This window comes from Limanda limanda, chromosome 8 (assembly GCF_963576545.1).
Source record: "Limanda limanda chromosome 8, fLimLim1.1, whole genome shotgun sequence".
NCBI classification, from domain to species: Eukaryota; Metazoa; Chordata; class Actinopteri; order Pleuronectiformes; family Pleuronectidae; genus Limanda; species Limanda limanda.
Genome location: NC_083643.1, coordinates 17,381,144 through 17,404,817, shown reverse-complemented (window position 1 = coordinate 17,404,817; position 23,674 = coordinate 17,381,144). Strand labels below are relative to the sequence as shown.

The 23,674-nt window shown below is 40.1% G+C and overlaps 1 protein-coding gene and 1 pseudogene across 1 annotated transcript; both read left to right on the top strand.

The window, feature by feature from the left end:
* Positions 1 to 758: 758 nt before the first annotated feature.
* Positions 759 to 2,778, top strand: arpp19b (cAMP-regulated phosphoprotein 19b). Its single transcript, XM_061075948.1, has 3 exons — positions 759 to 924; positions 1,390 to 1,512; positions 1,605 to 2,778. The coding sequence occupies exons 1-3, from the start codon at positions 880 to 882 to the stop codon at positions 1,773 to 1,775; spliced, it is 339 nt and encodes a 112-aa protein (XP_060931931.1). The 5' UTR covers positions 759 to 879; the 3' UTR covers positions 1,776 to 2,778.
* A 3,996-nt stretch (positions 2,779 to 6,774) lies between these two features.
* Positions 6,775 to 22,478, top strand: LOC133008661 (unconventional myosin-Va-like; annotated as a pseudogene).
* Positions 22,479 to 23,674: the final 1,196 nt, after the last annotated feature.

The following is a 23,674-nucleotide window of genomic DNA, read 5'->3' as shown; positions in this document are numbered from 1 at the left end:
TAATGGAAACACTTTTGCACCCTCCAAAAAAAACAATGGGCTTGCTCATCAATCCACAATTCTGAACAGCTCTGAGCTGCTACCGACATTCTAGGTATAAAATTTACAAAATTGCATAGAGGCACAAGGTCTCTAGTTTTTATTATGCAGAAATAAGTTCAGATGCTTTTACAACAGTGGATGTTATTCTATTGACTTTGTTACCACTGAGGACATCAGATCATCTTGATGAAATCGACACAAGTTCAGAGATATTATGAAAAATATCAAGAATTTTTGTCGGGGAAATTTCGACGAATTTATTGTCTTGATGAATACAATGAAGGGTTTTGCAGTGGCCTTAATGAGACTAGAACATTCTAAATATGATTTCTCCTCATGAAATGTTCATATTGTAAAACATTTGAGATGTAGATGTGTTCCCATGCGCTGTGTCAGCATAACAAGCAATCGAAAGCACGAATACATTTCTCTAATGTGTTTGTATATTATACACATTTTGAAGTGCATGGTAAAGTATTGGTATCTATGGCATCACCGAAGCCCTAAAGATGTTTTCTACAGCTCAGACTGTGGCAGGTATTCTTGTAATGCTTAATAAGGTTTGATCATTTAAAATAAAAACCAATAGTCTGTCGCTCGACTCCCTGTGATCGTGTCTCCTACTGTCAACAGAAATGTTTTCTTCAGTCTGAGCTGCGTGTGACGACTCTGCTCCAATCGGTTTCTCCGGGATCGACTCAGCGGCCTGTTGCTGTACAGGCTCCAGCCTTCGCCCGCCTCGTCGCTGCCAGAGCTGCTTCTCATCCTCCGCAGTCAGGAGCCTGTTGTACGGACACAGCCACAGTTCAGCGAGCAGAGCCGCGATTCACCACAGCCATGTCGGACGAGGTTGAAGAAACGAGGACTTCAGACGATCAGCAGGTAGGATGATACCAGGAAAAGACAATTTAAAGGAGATACCCGGTGCTGCTAGCGCCTCCAATCTGGTGAGGTAGCATGCGGCTAGCACGAAGCTAGTTAGCCAGCAGCTACTCTTTGCTTATGTCATCAACGATGCTAGCGCTAGGTAATTAGATAATTAGCCACTGGCCTCAGGTGCTAAAGGAAATCCACCGACCTGATGCGTTGGTGCAGACGTAGATTGCCATTAGTATTTATAAACTGATTATCATGTTAGCTGACGTCGGTTAATGCTGTAGCTAAACGTCGTGTTTCCCCTCATGACGGCGCCTGCACATTATGAACTTGAACAGTCGCATTAACTGTAATGATGACTGTGTATTATATGATGACTACTCACTGTCATTATCAGTTTCAAGGTAACAAGGTTTTCACACATCAGCTGAGAACAGCATGTTCCATTCATACACTCTACACTTTCAACAGGAAATGGAGGACAAAGTAATCAGTCCTGAGAAAGCCGAGGAAGCCAAACTCAAAGCCAGGTATCCAAACCTTGGAGCCAAGCCCGGAGGCTCAGACCTTCTGAGGAAAAGACTCCAGAAGGGGGTGAGTCTCAGACCTGAATGCGGCTTTATCCAGACTCCACCTGTTTAAATAAAAAAAAAAATCAACAATGAAACGTTTTCTCTTTTGTGCAGCCAAAGTATTTTGACTCTGGTGACTACAACATGGCCAAAGCAAAGATGAAGAACAAGCAATTGCCGTCAGCCCCATCGGAGAAGGCTGAGATCACGGGGGGCCACATCCCCACACCTCAGGACCTGCCTCAAAGAAAGACTTCAATCGTGGCGAGCAAGCTGGCCGGTTGATGGGTTTTATAATCACTGTATTTTTACCATTCCGACCCCCCCCACCACTTCATATCTACCTGTCGTTTCCGTTTTAATTTGTTTTCCACCTTTGTATGTATTCTCTATGAACAAGATATGTACCAAGCCAAATACTTGAGAAAAAATTTGGGATCTGTCAGGCACTGAATTGTCAGTGAGTTAAATCCATCAACGTAGGAGGAGAAACACTTCTCAAGCTCTTGAGGCTGAATAGTGATTGTTTTCTGAACATGATATCACAGTCGTAGATGTGAATGGATGTTAATGCTATCTTATTTTCACGGAACATTTTCACTTTTAAGGATAAATGCCTTCATATGAATGCCTCTGTAACCCCCAGCTGAGTGAAGGGGATCTATCCTCATCACAAACAAATCTTGGACGTGATATTTAGAGGCATAAATACATCTTTGTTGTGACCACTGAGGAGATGCTGTCAGAATTTGCATTGATGTATGTGTGAAATAGAAGTGTAATTTACAGGTATGCTTTTCATTTAGAAACTTTGAGCATTCACCTACTCACGTGGAGGCATGTCTATTGAAATAGTGAAAACTGAGGTAATCATGCGGTTGTTTTTTTTCCTAATCCTTAATTTTGTTTCTTTCCCTTCCTCTCCCTGTGCAAAAATTTAATTACGTGCTTCTGAAGTACTTAAGATTAGATCACACACACTTTGTAGCCAGTTGTATTTTAATTCATTTTAGTGACATTGGTTTGCCAAGACTTGCTGCTGGTCTCCATCTCATCTGACCTTTAAAATGGCCTTAAAAGTAATGAACTGTTCCTCTTGAGCAATATTTGCTCCCTCAGTGAAAATCTTTGTTGTGAATCTTGACTGAAATGTCTGTCACTGTCTGACTGGAATCACGTAGGATTTTATGGAAAGAAGCTCCCTTGACATGTCTGGAGTGTGCATGTGCATTTACTGTGCAGTCACACTGTGCCATTTGTTTTGTAAATAAAATAGTTTTGCATAATATCTTATAAGTACTCTTATTCAACTGAATGTATCCTTGCATTTATTACACAAGCCTTCCTGCACTTAGACACTCGTTGACATCATACTAGAGTAGCAAGGTGTTGCTGACATGAAAAAACAAGGCCGTCATGGCCCATTAATGAATGCATCGTTTTTCCTCTTTGAAATATTTAATTTCTCCGACATTCAAAATCCCCATCAGGTATATGAGATCCGAAACCCACTACCAGTGTTTTAATTCTTTAATATGCCTCATGAGCAGTAGAGGGAATGGTCTTGAACCAACTTTCAATAAAAAAACAGATACTTTAATGAAGCCAAAATGACTGAACTTCACTCAAGCTTTTGTACAAGTATGTATGAAGAGTAAAATGTGATTTAATAGATCAAATTAACTTGGTTAAATTATTGATGCATTGACCAGAAGTCTAATATTAATTTATGTCCGTCAAACAACTCTCTTCTCAACTCATAACACAATATTGTGTTAAGCTATAATACCATATTTTATGCCAACACTTAATAACTTCAGGTATTAAAATATGCTTAGTTAATTTTGTGAAATAAGGTTTTCATTTTATATTTTTGTGTGTGTTGGTGTTCATGCAAAGTATACAAACAGTATAACCAGACAATATTTGGAATTTCTTCTATTAAAATCCCCCCAATAAATAATGATTGTATCATTGGAATGGCTGCAAATTAATTTCATGTGATGTATAATAATCAAATCATTTCAACTTTACAGAGCTGGTTGGCTGGGGTACTAAAGGTTCAGTGTGTACCATTTGGGTAAAAGGGATCTATTGGCAGAAAGTGAATATAAAATAACCCTAGTAGTAATATCTTCAGTAGTGTGTTTCTCCTAAATTGTGTGGATTGTTATTTTCTTTACCCTAAAATGTCCCCTTTATATATAAATTAGGGCCGTCAATAGAATAAGCAAAATTAACTAAATATCACATTTTGAAATTCATTAATCTAGATTAATCGCGATTAAAAGTTTGTTTTTCTTCTTAAGACTTAATCTTATAAATTAACGAATAATCACTTAAGACAGTGTGTGTTTTAGATACTGTTGTTACAGAAACAGATAGCTGTGTATTCAAAGAGGCTCAGGCCTGTAACTCCTACCTATAAAGTGGCAGTCAGGTATTTAAATATCATGTATGATAAATTGTGTAAAAAAAACAACTCCAATGAGAATATGCCCAATGTCCTTGGAAACAAAATAACTGCTTCTTTCTTCAGTGAAACATCCGGATTAGTAAAAAAAAAAGGTGTATTTGAGACACCATTGGTACTGTCATCTTTAACATTAAACAACACACACAACAGCTTAACAAGTGGCCTTGGTAAACTGAACTGACATTCAAATCTGTCATGTTAAAGTGCAAAAACTTAAAGTGCAACAAACATGCAAATTAAAACAGGAAGATCTCTGCTACTTTAACTTAATTGTGCCTAATCATCTTTGACTTTCAGCCAATTGATAAGACAGACAAACATTTTCACATTTTCTGGAGCCAATGCTGCTCTCCTCTTCTGGACAATATGACCTGAGAGTGAGAACAGCTGCTCACATGGCACTGTGGTAGCTGGGGTTGACAGGTGTTTCTTTGCTATTCCTGCAAGCTTCTCATGTGTGTGCTGCCTTCCTGACCAACAATTTAGTGGACAGTCCCCCATCTGCAATTTTGGCTCTGCTCTGTAACGGTCCAGAGCTTTGTCAAAGGACTCCTCCTCTTCTTCCTCTGAATCTGTATCAGAGGAGGCCAACAAGAAGTACGACATCCTCTGCTTTTTTGGATCCTCTGTCTCTTTTCTCAAAGATGCAGAACGCATCCCACCTTTGTCCTCTAGCATCAGGTTGCACAGTAAAGCCCACACCTCACCTCTTTCCTCATTCGGAAGGCACTTCTAGTTCTTAAACCTGGGGTCACACAGTGTCCCAATCTTCAGCATCTTCAGATTGGTATTCTCTTTGTGATTGGCAAGTAAGGGTGTCTTTGAATTTCACCACGTAGATGGGATCATCATCAGATGACTCCATCATCCTTGACAGGTGGCACAAGGTTGGTAAGACCACTGAACAGGAAACATGTTATAAATAATCTTAAAAAAGCAGAATAAAGGAGGTAAAATCATTAAAAGTGATGTTTTTAAAAAGGTTAAAAAAGCAGCTTTATTCTATTTATAATGCACAAGAATTCCACCCTAGCTTTTAACAATACTATGGTGCACATTATGGTACACACTGTGGTACATTAGTTAGATACCAGAGTACTTGTACCATAGTGCATTACATACTGCTTAATCTTGTAAGTACTCAAGCCTGAGCGACATGGATTTCGGGGGGGCAGACACTTCATTATAACCATACATCTTATAATAAATAACTTAAAAGAAAAAGAAAGGCATTGGGCTATCTATATGAATAGCAAACATTTTTACTGTATAGATTAGGAGAAGTTTCAAAGTAAAGTCCAACATTTCAGGATTTTCACTGTAGAAAATAGATCATTTCAGGATACTTCAAAGTACTTTAAAAACACTTTTATCAATAAGTTCAGAGAGAGACTGATATGCCTGTGTTCAGGACATCTGACTACCTGCATACTGAATATCACAAACATATTTATTGTATAGATATGGAGATTTTTCAAAGTAAAGTCCAACATGTATACAATCAAACCAGTTCATTTTTGGATATTTCAATCGAAGTATCTAAGTACATCTAGCCATAATTCGACAACTGCTGCTAGTAGATTAAATTAATACAAATAAATGTAATGTTTTCTAACATTTGGTTTAATAAAGGTTCTGGTTTTAATTACATTTTGTAAACTCTTAACAGATTATTACTAAAAGTAACATATTTATGGAGTCTGGGACCGTGTTACTGTGCTCCGCTGCTAATCCAGCCACGAACCTGAGAGGAATCTGTATCAGTCTCAAGAGCAGACACACACTAAATAAAAATACATAGCCTATATATATATATATATATATATATATATATATATATATATATATACACTCCTGATCAAAATCTTAAGACCAGTTAAAAAATTGCATGAATTTGCATTTTGCACTGTTGGATCTTAGGAAGGTTCTAAGTAGAGCTTCGAAATGCAAAAAGAAGAAATGGGACCAAAAGTTGTGAGCAGGCAATTTATTGAAAACAACAATTAAACTCAAATAGGCTGTTCATCAGATGATCAAAAGTTTAAGACCACAGCCTTTAAAAGCCAAAATCTTTTAAGAAATGCAAAATGACTGTCTTACTGCGTCTAACCTCAGCAGCGATGGCACATTGTGAGAGGCCTTGTTTATGCAGTTCAACAACCCTACCACGTTCAAAGACGGTGAGCTTTTTTGCCTTTGCCATCAAGAGATCTTCACAGTGTGGTTACTTGACAGGAAATGACATGGAATCCAAATTTTTGCACAGATTTTGGCTTTTAAAGGATGTGGTCTTAAACTTTTGATCAGCTGATGAACAGCCTACTTCAGTTAAATTGTTGTTTTCAATAAATTGCCTGCTCACAACTTTTGGTCTCTTGTTCCCATTTCTTCTTTTTGCATTTTGAAGCTCTACTTAGAACCTTCCTAAGATCCAACAGTGCAAAATGCAAATTCATGCAATTTTTTAACTGGTCTTAAGATTTTGATCAGGAGTATATATGACTCCTCCATCTCCTCCTCCTCCTCTTCCTCCTCTGGGGCCTAGTGGGGGCTAGGTGGACGTGCGCGTGCTGGCCGCTGGGGGCACAGTGGATCACGGGAGCTGAACGTGTCGGTGCACGGCAGCTGACTGACAGCAGCGGCGGTAGATGAGTGGAGGAGCAGCTCCTGCTCTGTGAAGGAGCACCTCCTGCTCTGTGAAGGAGCACCTCCTCAGCGAACTTCATGTCTGCTCCGCCGGGAGTCGCGAGATTGTGTGCCCGCGGGTAGAGGAAACTTTACAGACACTCACCGACAGAGTTTGGAAACATGGCAGCCTCCGAACTGTACTCCAAGGTAAGAGTTTTAACTGTGTGTCTGTTGTCCAGCTCATTCTACGGTTGACGTTTATTATAACCGTCTTAACGGTGGTTTACACGTACCAGTTCCTTACAAGAACAACTTTTGGTCTTCAAGTCTTCACTTGGTTACTTATATTCATGAACCCGGCTCTGAGAGCACCCCGTATCCACGGTCCATCCACGTTACACGCGTGGCTGCTGCTGTCTGCTGACTTCGCACTCACCATCTTGCCATTTTCCCCACGTCACTGAAGATTTAATGAAGTTGTATGCAAGGCCGTGTTGTTGTGAGAGCAGTGGTTGAATGGCTCTGTTTGCCCTCCCTCCATCCCAGTATGCCCGTGTATGGCTCCCAGACGCAGCCGAGGTGTGGAAGTCAGCGGAGCTGGTCAGAGACTACACTGCTGGAGACCACACGCTGTCCCTGCAGCTGGAGGATGGCACGGTGAGCACAAGCACACGCACATACACACACTATATTGACTTACATGATCCTAACCTTAAAACATGCTTTCAACTTAAATTTGATTGTGATTTACGCTATGGGGACTTTGTTTTCACCAGAAGAGCTGAAAGTCCACACACCAGTTGATGCCCCCATACACTTGTTTACTGTACCTCCCAGGTAGGTGATGTTTTTCACACAGGCCGGCCCATCAGACTGAAGAAGGGCACATAAGTGAAGGTCTCAATAAATAAATGGAAGAAGTTTAAGTTGGAATAAATCCAGTTCATGGGAGCATCAACTGGTGTGCGGACATTCACGTTTTCTGATTTGTGTCACTTCTGTTCAGCACTTAGTGTTGTTAACTCACTCACATAGACACGCATTCTTTGGAGGAACTCTGGCTTCATAAATCTCTGAGCTGTGGAATCATGTGAGGCAGCTGTGATGTTTGGTAAATGTACATGGAATCCAAGATAAGACACTCTTATGTGTCTCTTTAAGCATCTCTGTAAAAGGTTGAATATAAGAAGCCCATATAATAAACTGGCCTGAATAAATAGGTGCGTAATGGTTAAAACACTCCAAAAGTGTGTGGTTTGAAAAAAAATGTTCTCTGTGCTGTTGCTACCTGCATCTGCAAGGTCGAGTTTGGGCATGCACATAGGTATGGAAATAAGACCAAAGTCTTATCATGAGTGAAGTGAACAAGAACACAGGAAACACAGGGACAGTTCAGTTATAGTTTGTGTTAAACCATTTGATTTCACTTGTATCTTCCGACATGGTTCTCCCCCCAGGCTTTGCAGTTCATCTAAAATGAAAGACTAATGTCTCTGGTACTCGAAGCTAAATATCTTGTGTTTTTCTAGGAGGTGGACTACAAAATAGATCCCAGCACCAACGACCTGCCACCTCTTAGAAACCCCAACCTCCTGGTGGGGGAGAATGATCTCACGTCGCTCAGCTACCTCCACGAGCCAGCAGTGCTGCACAACCTCAAAGTGCGCTTCACTGACTCCAAGTTGATTTACACGTACTGTGGTAATGAGCTTCATCTCCTTTGAGTCACACTATCACTGTCACACTAGACTTTGGAGCCATGTTCACTGTACGTTCTGACACAATCTACAGCATATTATGTTGATTATTATGGTACTGGCTGCTCTTAAAGGAACATGATCCCACATGTATCTTGCTGCTGAGAACTTTTCACTTTGTTCTATTCAGGAATTGTCCTGGTTGCCATAAATCCCTATGAGAGCTTGCCCATATATGAAGCTGACATCATCAATGCCTACAGTGGGCAGAACATGGGGGACATGGACCCCCATATATTTGCAGTGGCGGAGGAAGCATATAAACAGATGGCCAGGTCCTGACACTATACATTTAAACATTTTAAGCAAGTAAAATTCTACGTTGCTTGAGCTGATATTTCTGTATACTATCGCCTTTTCATGCAGGGATGAAAGAAATCAATCCATCATAGTGAGCGGCGAGTCTGGAGCTGGCAAAACTGTCTCGGCTAAGTATGCTATGCGTTACTTTGCCACAGTCAGCTCTTCTGGGGACACCAGTGTTGAGGATCGAGTCCTCGCCTCCAGCCCCATCATGGAGGTAACATTTCCCCTTTTGCAGGAAACAAGAACATACATTTTTTTTTATTGATACATATGTGTATGTTTTCCTAAGGCCCTTGGGAATGCCAAGACAACAAGGAACGACAACAGCAGTCGCTTCGGAAAGTACATCGAGATTGGGTTTGACAAGAAGCATTGTATAATTGGCGCTAACATGAGAACCTACTTACTGGAAAAGTCTAGAGTTGTGTTTCAGGTAATATAATTTCTATGGATATAACTCGCATGTCTTCAGGTGACTTCTCTGTGTATGAATGTGTCCCTTCATATCTCTCTATCATCTGTGATTCTCCTCACAGCTAAGTGATTTGAAACACTCACGTGCATGCACCGTGTCAACATGTGAACAGTATATCTTTGCAGCATGATTCAAGGCAGATAACGCTCAGATTAACCTGTATGGCCATTGACTCAGAGACGTCAATGTATTATTATTAGCAAAGCAGTTGGTCTACATGAATGCTCGACAATTGATTGTTTTCAGTCTTATTGTTTGTTCCTTTTTTAACATCTTTTTCTACAATTTTAGGCCAGTGGAGAAAGGAACTATCATATATTCTATCAGCTGTGTGCCTCCTCACATTTACCAGAGTTCAAGGCCTTTAAGTTAGGTATGTGAGTCTCTGAAATATTGTATTCCTTATATCATGATATAGGAAAACTATTTCAGTAGCAGTTGTAACAGGGCAGTCTGTATAAGTTAAATACTTTATGATTCATGTTTAAAGGTTGCGCAGATGACTTCCACTGTACTAACCAGGGTCGGAGCCTAGTCATAGATGGAGTTGATGATGCCAAAGAGATGCGCAGCACCAGGAAGGCCTTCTCACTTTTAGGTAGGTGGAAGTTGCATTTCAATAAAGTTTGCATTAACAGCAAACAATGTATTTTGAATAGACAATACTGTCTATATGCAGTTTTATTGCAAGGCACGATGGATCAAACTTTTTTGTTTTATTGTCCTGTTTTCCTTGTAGGAATCTCTGAAAGTGACCAAATGGAAATTTACCAGATTCTGGCGTCTATTCTCCACCTTAGCAATGTGGAGATTAAAGATCAGTCAGCAGACAGAAGCAGCCTCTCGGTAATTACTGATTATACCTGTACATGTTTTCTTTTTCTCTTATATTTTACGTTGGACTACTGTATTGATGATGTGTTGATGCTTTATTTCCCCCAAAGATCATTGTTGTTGATTTATTTCCAGCCAGATGATGTGCACATGATGGTGTTTGGTGAGCTGATGGGGGTTCCATGCGAAGAAATGGCCTACTGGTTATGTCACAGGACGCTCAAAACAACCACAGAAACCTACGTGAAGCCTCTCTCCAAAGTGAACGCGGGCAATGGCCGAGATGCCCTGGCTAAACACATCTATGCCAAACTCTTCAGCTTGATTGTGGGCAGAATTAACAACGCTTTAAAAACTGCAGCAAAACAACACTCATTCATTGGTGTGCTCGACATTTACGGGTAAGTTGCCACCTTTGGAATGTGATATTTCTAATTAGTTACTAGATGACCAGATGTGGTTTTAATACAAACTTTCTCTTCAGGTTTGAAACATTTGATGTGAACAGCTTTGAGCAGTTTTGCATCAATTATGCCAATGAGAAGCTTCAGCAACAGTTCAACCTGGTATGTGTCCTTTGCTGCTCAGCATGTGCATTTTCTAGTGAGAATGTGCAAAAATAATTTTTTGCGATCACATCTTCCAGCATGTTTTCAAATTGGAGCAAGAGGAGTACATGAAAGAGGAGATCTCATGGACATTGATCGACTTCTATGACAACCAGCCGTGCATTGATCTAATTGAGGCAAAGCTTGGAGTCCTGGACCTCCTTGATGAGGAATGCAAGGTAAAAAAAAACTGCTTAACTTTTTTCAACAAAAGTCTGCCTGGCTATTTTCCACTGGAGGAATCTCCGCCACATTATGTTCAGAGGTTATGAGTAATGCGATGACTAACCTCTTCCTGTTTCCACAGATGCCAAAAGGCTCTGATGACACATGGGCCCAGAAACTGTACAACAACCTTCTGAAGCAGAATGTCCACTTTGATAAACCCAGGTTATCAAACAGAGCTTTCATCATCCATCACTTTGCAGACAAGGTACTTGACTGCCCAGGAAAACACAGTGAAACAGAATGTTTCATGTTCAGGTGGTATTTTATATGAGTGGGGCTTTTTTTGCATGTCCTGTGTGTAACTGCATGGATTTTCTTCCAGTATTCAGGTTTCTTTCCACAGAAAGACAAGAACCTTGGAAAATATCCAGCACATTGGGCCGTGACATTTTCCTTTCACAACAACAGGAAATTTTCCAGAACATTCAAACGAGGGGGGGCTTCTGAGTCGAGCAGCAAGAGGCTTGACATGATGTCTAAATTCTGCACCAGAGATGTCTTTGTTTACAGCACATGGAAACCTGTTTTGTTCATTTTTAATTTTCCAGCAATTTTCCTGCTGTATTATCACCTGGGCTAACACTGACATGTTTTGGACACCTTTCGGTCATTTTACTTGGGAGATGGCAGGAAAGTTTCCAATATATGTCCGGCAACTGACTTTGACATTTGCTTTCTCACATACAGACTTTCTGGACAGTTTCAGGGAAATGTTCAGCCTTCTGTGCATTTTATGAAAGCAGCTCAAATGTGTACAGTTATGTGACCCGAGTACCTCTGTGGTCATAGGTGCAAATGTGTGTGTGTATTTATATGTGTTATTTCTTGAATTAGTCTGTTGACTGAGTTGGGATAGACTTTGGTTCCCGCCCAGCACAGAATAGTGTTGAAAATGGATAGATGGGTGGCTGACTCATGTTTTCTCCTGAAGCGCACCAACAGAGTGAAATGTGAAATTGTAATAAATTTGTCTTCAAAGTCAAAATTCAATGCTTACACCACGAATATTTGGGAATAATCTGTCTTTTCCTGTTAATGATGAATGTGACCCTCAATCTTTTAGCTGGTCTATTGTGTTTAGGTGGAGTACCAGTGTGAGGGCTTCCTGGAGAAAAACAAGGACACGGTCAATGAGGAGCAGATAAATGTGCTGAAAAAGAGCCAGGTGAGATCATTCCAAATAGTTTACAATATTTTAATGTATTTGTCTACGTGGTAGTTAGAGTGAGGAATTAATTAAGTGTCATTTAACATCTCCACCACTGCCAAGAAGCCAAGAGCAAATAACTGCAAAGTATTTTTTGTGTTGCAAGTCTTCAGGAACACACCCTAGGCTTGTTCAGTCTGAACTATCAGTGGAAAAACACCCTCTGTCTAAGATTGAAAACACTGCCATCTGCTGTGCAATGGCAGCTTTACATTCTTCTACTTGGTGTCTGATGTATTCATTCTATACTTTTCATCTTTTCAGTTTGATTTGCTTCTTAAACTGTTTGAGGAAGATGAGAAGGCAAAGGGTTCCACTAATAAACGTACTGGCGTAACTGTAAGGGCTGGTCCGAGTCAGAAGAATAACAAGAAGACTGTTGGACTGCAGGTGAGAGCACACAAAGTAAACATGACATTTGGTGGTGAGGGTTTGTCTTACAGTGACAGCACCTAACCTCATTAGAATGAGAGACACCAGTTGCACTTGCTCAGTAAGAAACATTAAAGAAATAAACATGAAAGACCTGTTGAGTGCCCATCCTCATGGAAAACCTCGGGAAGTTAGTGACACATTTTTGTGAAGAGGGATAAAAAAACACAACAAAATATATATATGATTGAGTAATATCTAAGGGATGTAAATCAAAACATTATACTGGACAATTTCTGAGCCTTGATTCATGAGGATATGATTCATGTATCACCAAATTCACTTACCAAGGTTTTGTTGTCTCAGTTTCGACAGTCTTTACATTTGCTGATGGACACACTTAATGCTACGAGTCCTCACTACGTACGCTGCATTAAGCCAAACGATGATAAATCTCCATTCACGTGAGTAGGATGATTCAGTTTTGTACGGTTATCTGTAACAAGCACAGATGAAAGAGTAGTAACGTGTTTTGTGTGTTCTCTTCTATAAAGCTTGGACCCTGTGAGGGCAGTGCAGCAGCTGCGTGCATGTGGTGTCCTCGAGACAATCCGGATCTCAGCAACCGGCTTCCCATCTAGGTAGCATGTCAAAAAACAGAAACTGGTACTCAGGGCCATGGGTAGTTGTTTCTAGAATAACACACCTTACTTTTCTATTTATTTATTGCAGGTGGACCTATCAAGAGTTTTTCAGACGTTATCGGGTCCTCATGAAGCAAAAAGATGTTCTTAATGATAGAAAACAGACATGCAAAAATCTCCTAGAAAAACTTGTGAAGGTATGTTGGAGTTGTATAAAAGGATGTACATCATGTTAACCACAATGGCACTGGCTCAGTAGTCTCCCTATGAAACCACATTTAACTCCACTAGATCTATTTGGATCCGCTCCATAATGTACACACTCATCGATGCCAACCCCCATAATATGTCAGATTTCTTTCATCATGAGTCATACATATTTCTTTGAGAAATCAATGAAAATGCTGAAATTTCCCTTTCTCACAATGTTAAAGACAGTAAATTGATTCAATTCAACTATTACACCAAAATATGACAAACAACATACTTAACACCACTGTGTTGTGGCATTAGGACCAGGATAAGTACCAGTTTGGCAAAAACAAGATCTTCTTCAGGGCTGGTCAGGTGGCTTATCTGGAGAAGCTGCGTTCCGACAAGCTGCGTATGGCTTGTGTCAGCATCCAGAAGACTATCCGCTGCTGGTTGGCCCGCAAAAAGTATCTGAGGATGAAGGGTTCTGCCTTAACCATTCAGAGATATGTACGGGGCTACCAGGCCCGTTGGTAAGTGGATCTGTTAAAATAACAAAATAAGAAGTTGTCTGTTGTCTGCTGATAATTCTCTCCTATTACTTTGTTTTTTCTGTCAGTCATGTTCAGGGTCTACGAAGAACCAGAGCAGCCATTGTCATCCAGCGGAACGTGCGCATGTGGGTCAACAGGAGAAACTATCAGCAGCAACGCTTGGCAGCTATCACCATCCAGTGCTTCTTGAGGGCCTACATGGCTAGAAAGCAGTATTATAAGGTAATGACCTAAAATGCCCCTTAAAAGTCTGATGCGTTTAATTAAGTTAAGTTTTATTTCTGCACTCATTAGTTCTCTTTTCTGGAAAGGGTTTGTATTCATAATTAAATAATGGCAACATAATTTCATAAGGCAATATCATCACGAGCCTTGCATAGAACTGAGCATTTGGGGGTTTGCTTACTGTTGTTTGTAAGTTTCTTTTAAAGGAATTTACCCAGTCCATACTGGAACTGGATTGTTGATTATTGCAATAACCACAGTTGGATTTAATAGGTGTCACCAAGAAAAGGAATTGCCTCTTCGACATTATTATGAAGAGTTACTTGTTTAATGGAAGTCCAGATGTGTCAGGTTCTGGTAATAATGTTGTTGAAGTAGTGAAGGCTGGAGAATACAGAGTGCATAAGATTGTTATGGATTTCCTCAAACTTGACTAAAATGTATTGTGTGGGATTCCAAGTAATTGAATTAAAAGCATCACGAGGCAACAGCTTGGGTTAGTGTCACTCCCTGTGAGCTGACGTATTTACATAGTACTGCAACAGTAAGAACACTTAATATTGATGTTAGAAACTGTGGTCACAGACATGTTATACTGACACACACTGTTAATGCAGTTTGTTATTAAATCTATTAAAATAAGCAAACAAGCTCTAGAAATAATCTTACCATCAAGTTTAACTAGGAATATGTGTTTGTCTTTGTTTTCATAGTTGATGTTTGAGCAAAAGGCTGTTGTGATCCAGAAGTGGGTGAAAGGCTGGCTGGCCAGACAGCATTACAAACGCACCATGGCAGCTATCGTTCTGCTGCAGAGCTGTGTGCGCCGCATGCAGGCCAAAAAGGAATTAAAGAAGCTGAAGGTGGAGGCGCGCTCTGTTGAGCACTTTAAGAAACTCAACTATGGCATGGAGAACAAAATCATGCAGCTGCAGCACAAGATAAATGATCAGGTGAGTACTGTGAGAGTTTTGAGGTCTGTCATGTTTTTATAAATCATTGTTTTCTTGGGGAATCTACCATCAGAAAAAATATAGCTGGAGAAGTATTGAGTCATTGGGAGGCGTAGAATCACATGCACAGCATGTGTTTGTATTTTCCCCCTGCAGCAAAAAGGAAACAAAGAGCTCCGTGAGAGGCTGAGTGTGGTGGAGAAGACCCAGAGTATAGAGAGAGAGAGACAGAGCAGAGAGATTGAGAACCTACGTAGATCCGAGCAGAAGGTCAGAGCCAAGGCAGAGACACTTCCCTCTCTGCTGGAGCAGCTCTCCTTCCTTCAGCATGAGTTGGAAAACACGCGCAGAGAGAAAGAAGACCTGGAGGAGCAGACAAAGGTCTATAAGGAGCAGACTCAACAGGTAGGTCTGCCACATACACATCTAAGTTCATCATACTTCAATTGAAGTTTCTACATGTTGTATTTTGTTAATAAATTTGTTTTCCAAAATATTTTCAATCCGGATTTGGGGTTTAGGCTTAGTAGAATAGTAGAATAAACGTGGCTGAATTTGAGTTACTAAAGATCATTATGAAATTCAAAAAAGAAACCTTGAAAATGTTAAAATTTAGTCAATATTTTTTCCTGTGTTTTTGTTATTTTCTAAAACAAATGGCGAAGTAATGGATGGGAATAAATCCTGCCAACATATTTTTTCCTTCTTTCACAATCAGGTAGTAGAAGAGCTTAATATGAAGAACAGCTTGTTGAACAGTGAAAAAGACGAACTCAACACATTATTCATTGAACAAGCACAAAAGTTAACAGGTACTGAGCAGCTCACCTTAAACCTTTACAGTTGACCGCTAGCAGCTTAAATTCAGAATAAATAAATCCAAATTGTTTTGTTTCAGAGATTAAAACCAACGTTGAGAACACTAAACAGATGGAGAAGGACTTAACGGCAGAACGTTCTCGCTACCAAGGTCTGCTGAGTGAACACCTGCACCTGGAGGAGCGGCACAGAGACCTGAAAGAGAAGACGGATCTCAGCATTGTGAGAAACCTTTTCTTTTGGCAAAAAGAACAACGCACACATTAAGTAAAATTTGTTTCGATGGGTGCTGAATAGGATAAAAATTACAAAAAATTTGAAAAAAGAGAAAATTGGAACATCTAGAAGCTTAAATTATTTATTTGATGTAGTTTTCAGACCGCCAGACATGAAGTCCGTATTTTTCCTTTTTGAACGATATTTTGGCTTCAGTTAGTTTTCATCTGGCAACAGTAGTTATAAACATCTTCATTCATAGATTTAAATAACATGACAGTTTCAAGATGCTGTCATAAACCAACCACCACTTTATTGAAAAGTTCAGTAGATGTACAGAACTTTTTCAAATGGTAACATCAGCTCATTGAGCAAAGTGAAAACAGCTGACAACACCAAGAAAAACGTTCAAAATGTTTCTCACTTTGTGAAGTCTTTATATACAGTCTATGGTTGGTACAAGTTAAGGCTGGAGAGATTCTTCCTCTGACATTTTTTGTTATGTCTTCCTCTCACACATCAGCAGAGTTCAAGCAAACCTGGTCACAAGAGGACAGACTCCAACTACAGCAGTAACTCCTCAGAGTTTAGTCAGAGCTTAGGTTCTACAGAGGGAGAGGACAGTTCTACACAAAAAGAGGTAATGTACTAAAGCACATAAAGACATGCTGCATAATTAAATCAAAAGTGATGCTTATATTTGAGTATGAACTTCTCAACCTCAGCTTGGAGGTTGATACAAACATTGCCATTTATATACTAACAACTAAAACATTTTCATGTAAAAATGATATAATTATAACATGTATTATCATCAGACTTGAGCAACTTGCAACATGCCGCCATGTCTCTGTAAATAGTTCAATAACAAGGTGTGTAGTTGCTAGATCTTCATATTAACATGAATTCACATGATTTCTATTACATCTGCATGATTTCCGCCTTCAGTAAGCATTATATTAGTGGCACTAATAAACGGATGGTATATAGAAGGAATGCTGGCTGTGTCGGCATCTGTGTTGTTGAATTTACTACAGAGCACTGGACAATCATTCTTTTGAAAAGCTGTGGAGAGTTTTCTTCCAGCCTTGTCTGTGTCATAATCCTATTAGTGCAGCATTGTAGTTTAGTTGTGGACAGATCAGTGAGTCAGTTCTTGCTGTGTTGTGTTAGGATGAGACCGAGGCAACGGTGGACCTGCCTGTACTTCTGAAGCTCCAGAGAAGAGTGAAGGAACTGGAGCAGGAGAAACAGTCACTGTGGCAGCAGCTGGATAAGAAAGAAGAAGCCAAACAAGAAAAGGCAAAAGTAGGCACTGAAACACCAATCATGTTTCTTACTGGTTAAATTATAAAACTACCAAAAAGATCAATAAGTTATTAAATGTGTCTGACTGATATTTGTGTTTGAATTGTTGATTTTTTCCTTTTCTGAAAAGGAGGTGGAGGAGCAGAGAACTGTTGGCAGAACAGAACTGGATTTGGAGACACTGAAGGTACGACTTAGTCAAGAACATACTGTATATTTGGATCCAAGCAAGAGAGCTGTTATTAAAGAGTCACCCCATAACTGTTCCTGAAGTCTATGATTACTTATCTTTGCATTGAAGTACTAAAAGGTGAATAGAGACAAAAAAATGAATCTGTAGATGTCTGAATGCAGAGGCAAGAGTTGGAGTCTGACAACAAGAAGCTGAAGCAGGATCTGAACGAGCTGCGAAAGTCTCTGACCAATGAGAACAGTGAATTGATGCCTCCTGACCCTGGTACTCGGCCCTACGAGGTACTGATGGAACAACTCTCCTCCTCCAACGAGGAGCTGGAGATGAGAAAAGAAGAAGTGCTGCTGCTTCGATCGCACATGGTCCGCCAAGAAGCTCTTAAACATAAGGTGAGAAAGTAAACTGCATTTATTATTATTTTCATGTTCTATTCATAGCAGGAATGTTTTTAATATTATTCTGTAAAATGTACATCGGAAATTAATGAGAAATAATTAAATCCATTTACACTGACCTTCAGGACTCTCCACTGGGCGAGAGTGTGAAATTAGACCTCAGTGAAATTCCCTCGTTTCAAGACATTGACAGGTAAGAGCAATCTGCTCCCACTCTTATCTAAATTCTTTGTGCTGACAAATCATTGTTATATACTGCTGCAAAGTAAAGAAAATATTATTAAACGTGTTAGATTACAATCCTAGGTTGGTTATGGCCTAGGAGGTAGAGTGGGTCGTCTAATCAATCTGTGGTTCAATCCCCAGCTACTTCAGTCCACATTTACCATTCATACTTCACACTGGTTTTCCCTCATACTTCTGTATAATCACCACCAATATCATCATGTAACAAGTATTAAATTACATTAACACTGAAGCAACTATGTTTTAGTGTGAATCTATCAGGTGTAATGTGATATTATTTTCTAATGTTCCTCTTAAGATCCCTCGATGTCCATACTCTGAATGAAGATGGAGAGCTATGGCTGGCTTATGAAGGCTTAAAAGAGACCAACACGTAATTAAGTTATATTCTGTTGTTGTTATATGAGTTCAAGCAGTTTCATGTCACATGAAACCAAATACTGTCCCTTCTCTGTCCCTCCTCTAGGTTCCTGGAGAGCCAGATGCAGGAGCAGGAGCGTATTCACAGTGATAAGTGCCAGAATCTTCTCGAGGAGGTGAACAAGCTGAAGGTTGAGAAGGAGCAGCAGCAGAAGCTGTTGGCTCAGAGCCTCCTTCTGCCTGAAGACGCCCGAATCGACGCAAGCCTGAAGCATGAGATCATACGGCTCACCAATGATAACCTGGTGGGTCAACTCAGTCTGTTCTCAACTCAACGTCTTTGACTCTTATCATAGATATAGTGATTACTTTTACTTTAGAGACCTCTTTCAACTATAAAGTAAATGTAAAATATAAAGCTGACTGCAGTACAAGATAATATTGTTATTTTATCAACAAAAAGTGGCATATAAACAAATTAAGGGCTAAGGAAAGTGCTGTAAAGATGGTTGCTTTAATCATGTAGCTATTTACTGATGTTCACTCGAATGTGTATGAATCTTTCAGGAGAACATGGATCGGCAAGAAAAACAAGACAAAACCATACGCAAGTTGAAAAAACAACTTAAATTTTACATGAAAAAAGTTGGCGATTTTGAAGGTATCCACTTGTTTGTAAAATACATTTTACAGATGATAGTATCACAGCATCGTTCATGTCATTACTCACACTGCGTCTTTACTGTATTTAGCAAACACTCAACAAATGATTGATGCCGCTGCAATGAACGCTCCCATGAGAGCTGTTCATATCACCCGCAAGGAGAAAGAGTATCAGGGCATGTTGAAGTACACGGAGGGTGAGGAGAACCGACTGCTAAAAAATCTGGTCATAGGTAAGTTCTGACCTGTTTTATTCAAGCAAATCTCTTCTGTAGCTGTTTTCTAATTGCATGAAGATGTTCTTCATAGAAAGAGGACTTTTTATTTGAATATTTGACTGTGAAATGTTGTCTGCTCAGATCTGAAGCCTCGCGGCGTAGCAGTTAGCCTCATTCCTGGGCTTCCTGCCTACATCATCTTTATGTGCCTCCGATACGCGGACAATGTGAATAATGACCGGAGAGTCAGCAATCTGCTCAATTCTACCATCAGCAGCATTAAAGGGGTCATCAAGGTGCAGTTTATAACTTTAATATGTGTCAATGAAGCACCTCATGTTTATCTTGAATTGATCTTTACATGGATTATTTTATTTTTCTTTGAAGAGACGAGCAGGTGATTTTGAAGTAGTTTCCTTTTGGTTGGCCAACAGCTGCCGGTTGTTGCACTGTTTGAAGCAGTACAGTGGAGATGAGGTAAGCTGGACGAGGTTTGATGCTGGAGTTCTGTTGAAAGCTGGACATGTCCCTTGATTAACCCTGCACGTCTCTATGTCCTCTCTATGCTCTAGGTCTTCATGGCGCACAACACTGCCAAACAAAACGAGCAGTGCTTGTCCAACTTTGAACTGTCAGAGTACCAGCAGGTCTTTGGTGACCTGGCCATTCAAATCTACTGTCAGCTCATCAAGAGCATGGAGAACGTCATGCAGCCCCTGATAGGTGAGGAGACATAACCCGTTTTCAGACATGAACTCCTCTCTGGAGTTTGCCTTTCATATTTGAAGAATGCAGCACATAATTTTCCAGGTCAAGCGTGTTCACAGCCACTGGAAAATGGCCGGAACATTCAAGCGGGGTGTGGGGCCTGGGTAGAGCATGCAGGAGGGAGGACATGAAGTATAAACCTTGCTCTGGAAAGCATTTTCTTTGTTCACAGTACATTGCAGAGTCTGCTCTTATCTTTAAAAGCTCTCCAATGTCATTGAATTTCTGAGTGGACATCTTCATCTGTGTCTTCTACGGTTATGGCACCTCTTTTTACATTTTACTTTGGGACTGGTAAGAAAAGTTTCGAAAAATCTGCAGAGCAATTGACTTGGACATGTCCATCCCTACATACAGCATATCTAGAAAATCTCAGGAAAATCTCCAGACTTCAGTGCATGTCTGAAAGCAGCTTTATTTTTACAAATACAACTCTGACTATTACTAATCAACATGATTTTTTTTCTTCACATGTTATATGCAGTTGCGAGCATGCTGGAGCATGAGACAATTCAGGGAGTCCTGGGGTCCAAACCCACAGGCCTGAGGAAGAGGAGTACGAGTTTCCCAGAGGAGGAGGCTGTCACCGTGGAAGTCCTCCTGCAGCGTCTTGGCCTCTTCCACACCACCATGAGTCAGCATGGGATGGACCCAGACCTTATCAAACAGGTGGTGAAGCAGCAGTTCTACATCATCTGCGCAGTCACCCTCAACCACCTGCTGCTGCGGAAGGACATGTGCTGCTGGAGTAAAGGCCTGCAGATCAGGTACAGCAAGGAACAAACAGCGGCCATGACATTGTTCTTAATGAAACTAAAATTAGAGGGGAAGAAGAGTATCGATTTGAGATGTTATATATAATATAGGAATCATCAGATATTCAGTATATTTGGCACAGTGAAAGTGCTGCAATTAAAAGGGTTAATTTCAAACTTTGAAAGGCCATTATTCTTCATTATAACATTATTAGTTTTCCATTTTTAAACAATAGTTCCCCCTTAAACACACAATTAAGCAGTGTTGTATTACATATACAGTATATACTGTATTCTCTAGTTTCAGAAATTCAAGAAAACATTTTTTTATGGCTCCACAATTACATCTCAATATCTTGAATTATTTGGATATATTTCACATTCTTTCCTCTGGCTTCAGGTACAATATTTGGCAGCTGGAGGAGTGGCTGGCGGAGAGGGAGTTGTCAGACTGTGGCGCCAAGGAGACTCTGGAGCCGCTGGTACAGGCTGCACAGCTTCTGCAGATCAAGAAGAAGACGGAGGCAGATGCCCAAGCTATCTGCAGCATGTGCACCGCCCTCACCACGGCACAGGTCCGTCATCAGTGGAGGCTTAAGCCTTTTAACCGTGTTGACGCAATATTTTAATTGGGTTTGATTCATTCTTTGTATTTCTCGACAGATTTTAAAAGTGTTGACCCTGTACACTCCAGTGATTGAATTTGAAGAGCGAGTGCCAACCGCTTTCATCACAACTATTAAGGTGAGTAATTGGAAAGTTTTAAGTGTGGACAAGATTACACTGCTATTTTATTCTATACTATTTTTGATCTTATTTAACAAAATCTATCTTTTGAATATATTTTAGAACATTTTGAAAGACAGAGGTGAGTCAGCCCCTTTGATGATGGACGGCAAGAAGATCTTCTCCGTCACGCTCCCCTTCACACCCTCCACTGTGGCTCTGGAGACCATCCAGGTTCCTGCTAGTCTTAATCTGAGCTTCCTCACCCGCATCTAAACCTGCTGCCTCTGACATGTTCTCTGTGTTTTGTTTACCCAAGTAAAAAATCAACCAAGTTTTCACCTAGGTTTTTAGCTCTCTGTAAAGTTTTAAAGATTCCATCTGCAGTAGAGAAATGTTTTGTTGTTTACAGGCCTCAGTGCATTAGCTGTACACCAAAGAGTAATAACTGTATGAACAGTGAATATGCAAAACATTCTTTAATATATAATTTCTGGTCACACCTGATATTTTGCCAATACAGGTATAGAATTCATAGTTTCATTCATGTATTCCTATAACTGTAACTTTAGGAGAACAGTATTATAGCTGGAAGTTTATATTTCAAGACTCTTAATTCCAAGTGAGGGTATTTATTTAAGTTGAAGGAGCCAATATTAACTATTGTATCTGTAGTTAACTATCTGTAGTCTAACTGCTGTTGGTTGTATTAAGGGACGGTTTCTCAGGAAGAGGGCTTGATGTGTTTAAATCTGCTGCACAAATTGTTTCACTCTGTCATGAGGTGTTACAGATCTTATAGATCACAAGCTCAGTGTTTTTGTTCTAAAGTGGTGCCTGTGAACCACCCGGGAGTCCGTAAGAAAACGTTGAAGATTTGAATCGAGTTAAGTATTTCTATGTCGACCCTGACACATCACTGTTGTGTTTTCTGATGCTTTAATGTCATTTAGTATAAAAACAATGTATTTAACATGTGAACTTCTCAAAACAAATATAAAGCAAATATTAAGGCAGATAAAAGAAAAGAGTGTCTGTTTTGAAATATATGTGTAAAACTACAACAAGAAGCTGAAACAGGATCTGAACGAGCTGCGAAAGTCTCTGACCAATGAGAACAGTGAATTGATGCCTCCTGACCCTGGTACTCGGCCCTACGAGGTACTGATGGAACAACTCTCCTCCTCCAACGAGGAGCTGGAGATGAGAAAAGAAGAAGTGCTGCTGCTTCGATCGCACATGGTCCGCCAAGAAGCTCTTAAACATAAGGTGAGAAAGTAAACTGCATTTATTATTATTTTCATGTTCTATTCATAGCAGGAATGTTTTTAATATTATTCTGTAAAATGTACATCGGAAATTAATGAGAAATAATTAAATCCATTTACACTGACCTTCAGGACTCTCCACTGGGCGAGAGTGTGAAATTAGACCTCAGTGAAATTCCCTCATTTCAAGACATTGACAGGTAAGAGCAATCTGCTCCCGCTGTTATCTAAATTCTAAGGGCTGACAAATCATTGTTATATACTGCTGCAAAGTACAGAAAATATTATTACAAGTATATGTGGTGCTCTTTGTCACAGGGCGGATGGAGTCTGATACAAAAAAATAAAATAAACCAAGGTGCTACTGCTTTGGGAAAAAACAAATGTATTATAGTGTCTAATTCTGGAGATATAAACCGACTCAAGTCACCCTGCTCACCGTTTCCACAGTAAAAGTGCTGTAGGAGCCATATTAACCTTTATGTTATCTTTCTTTATTAGCCATGCATGTGTGTGTGTGTGTGAGTTACATTGTGTCCCTAGGTGTTTTTACCCCACCTAAAGGACACCTGAACTGAACCTGAGAGGCAGAGGGTGGAGCCAAGGGGAAAGCCTTAAGGAGCCAGCCACGAGAGCATCTGGGCGTGGCTGAGCAAGGCAACACTTTTTTGACCGTGTTTTGTGACGTTCGATGTGCTCTACAAGAGTCTCTTTAGTTTAATGTATTTAGTTTGTTTCAAGCAAATTGTAAACCATCTTTTCTACAATAAATGGTCAAAGGGACCAACTG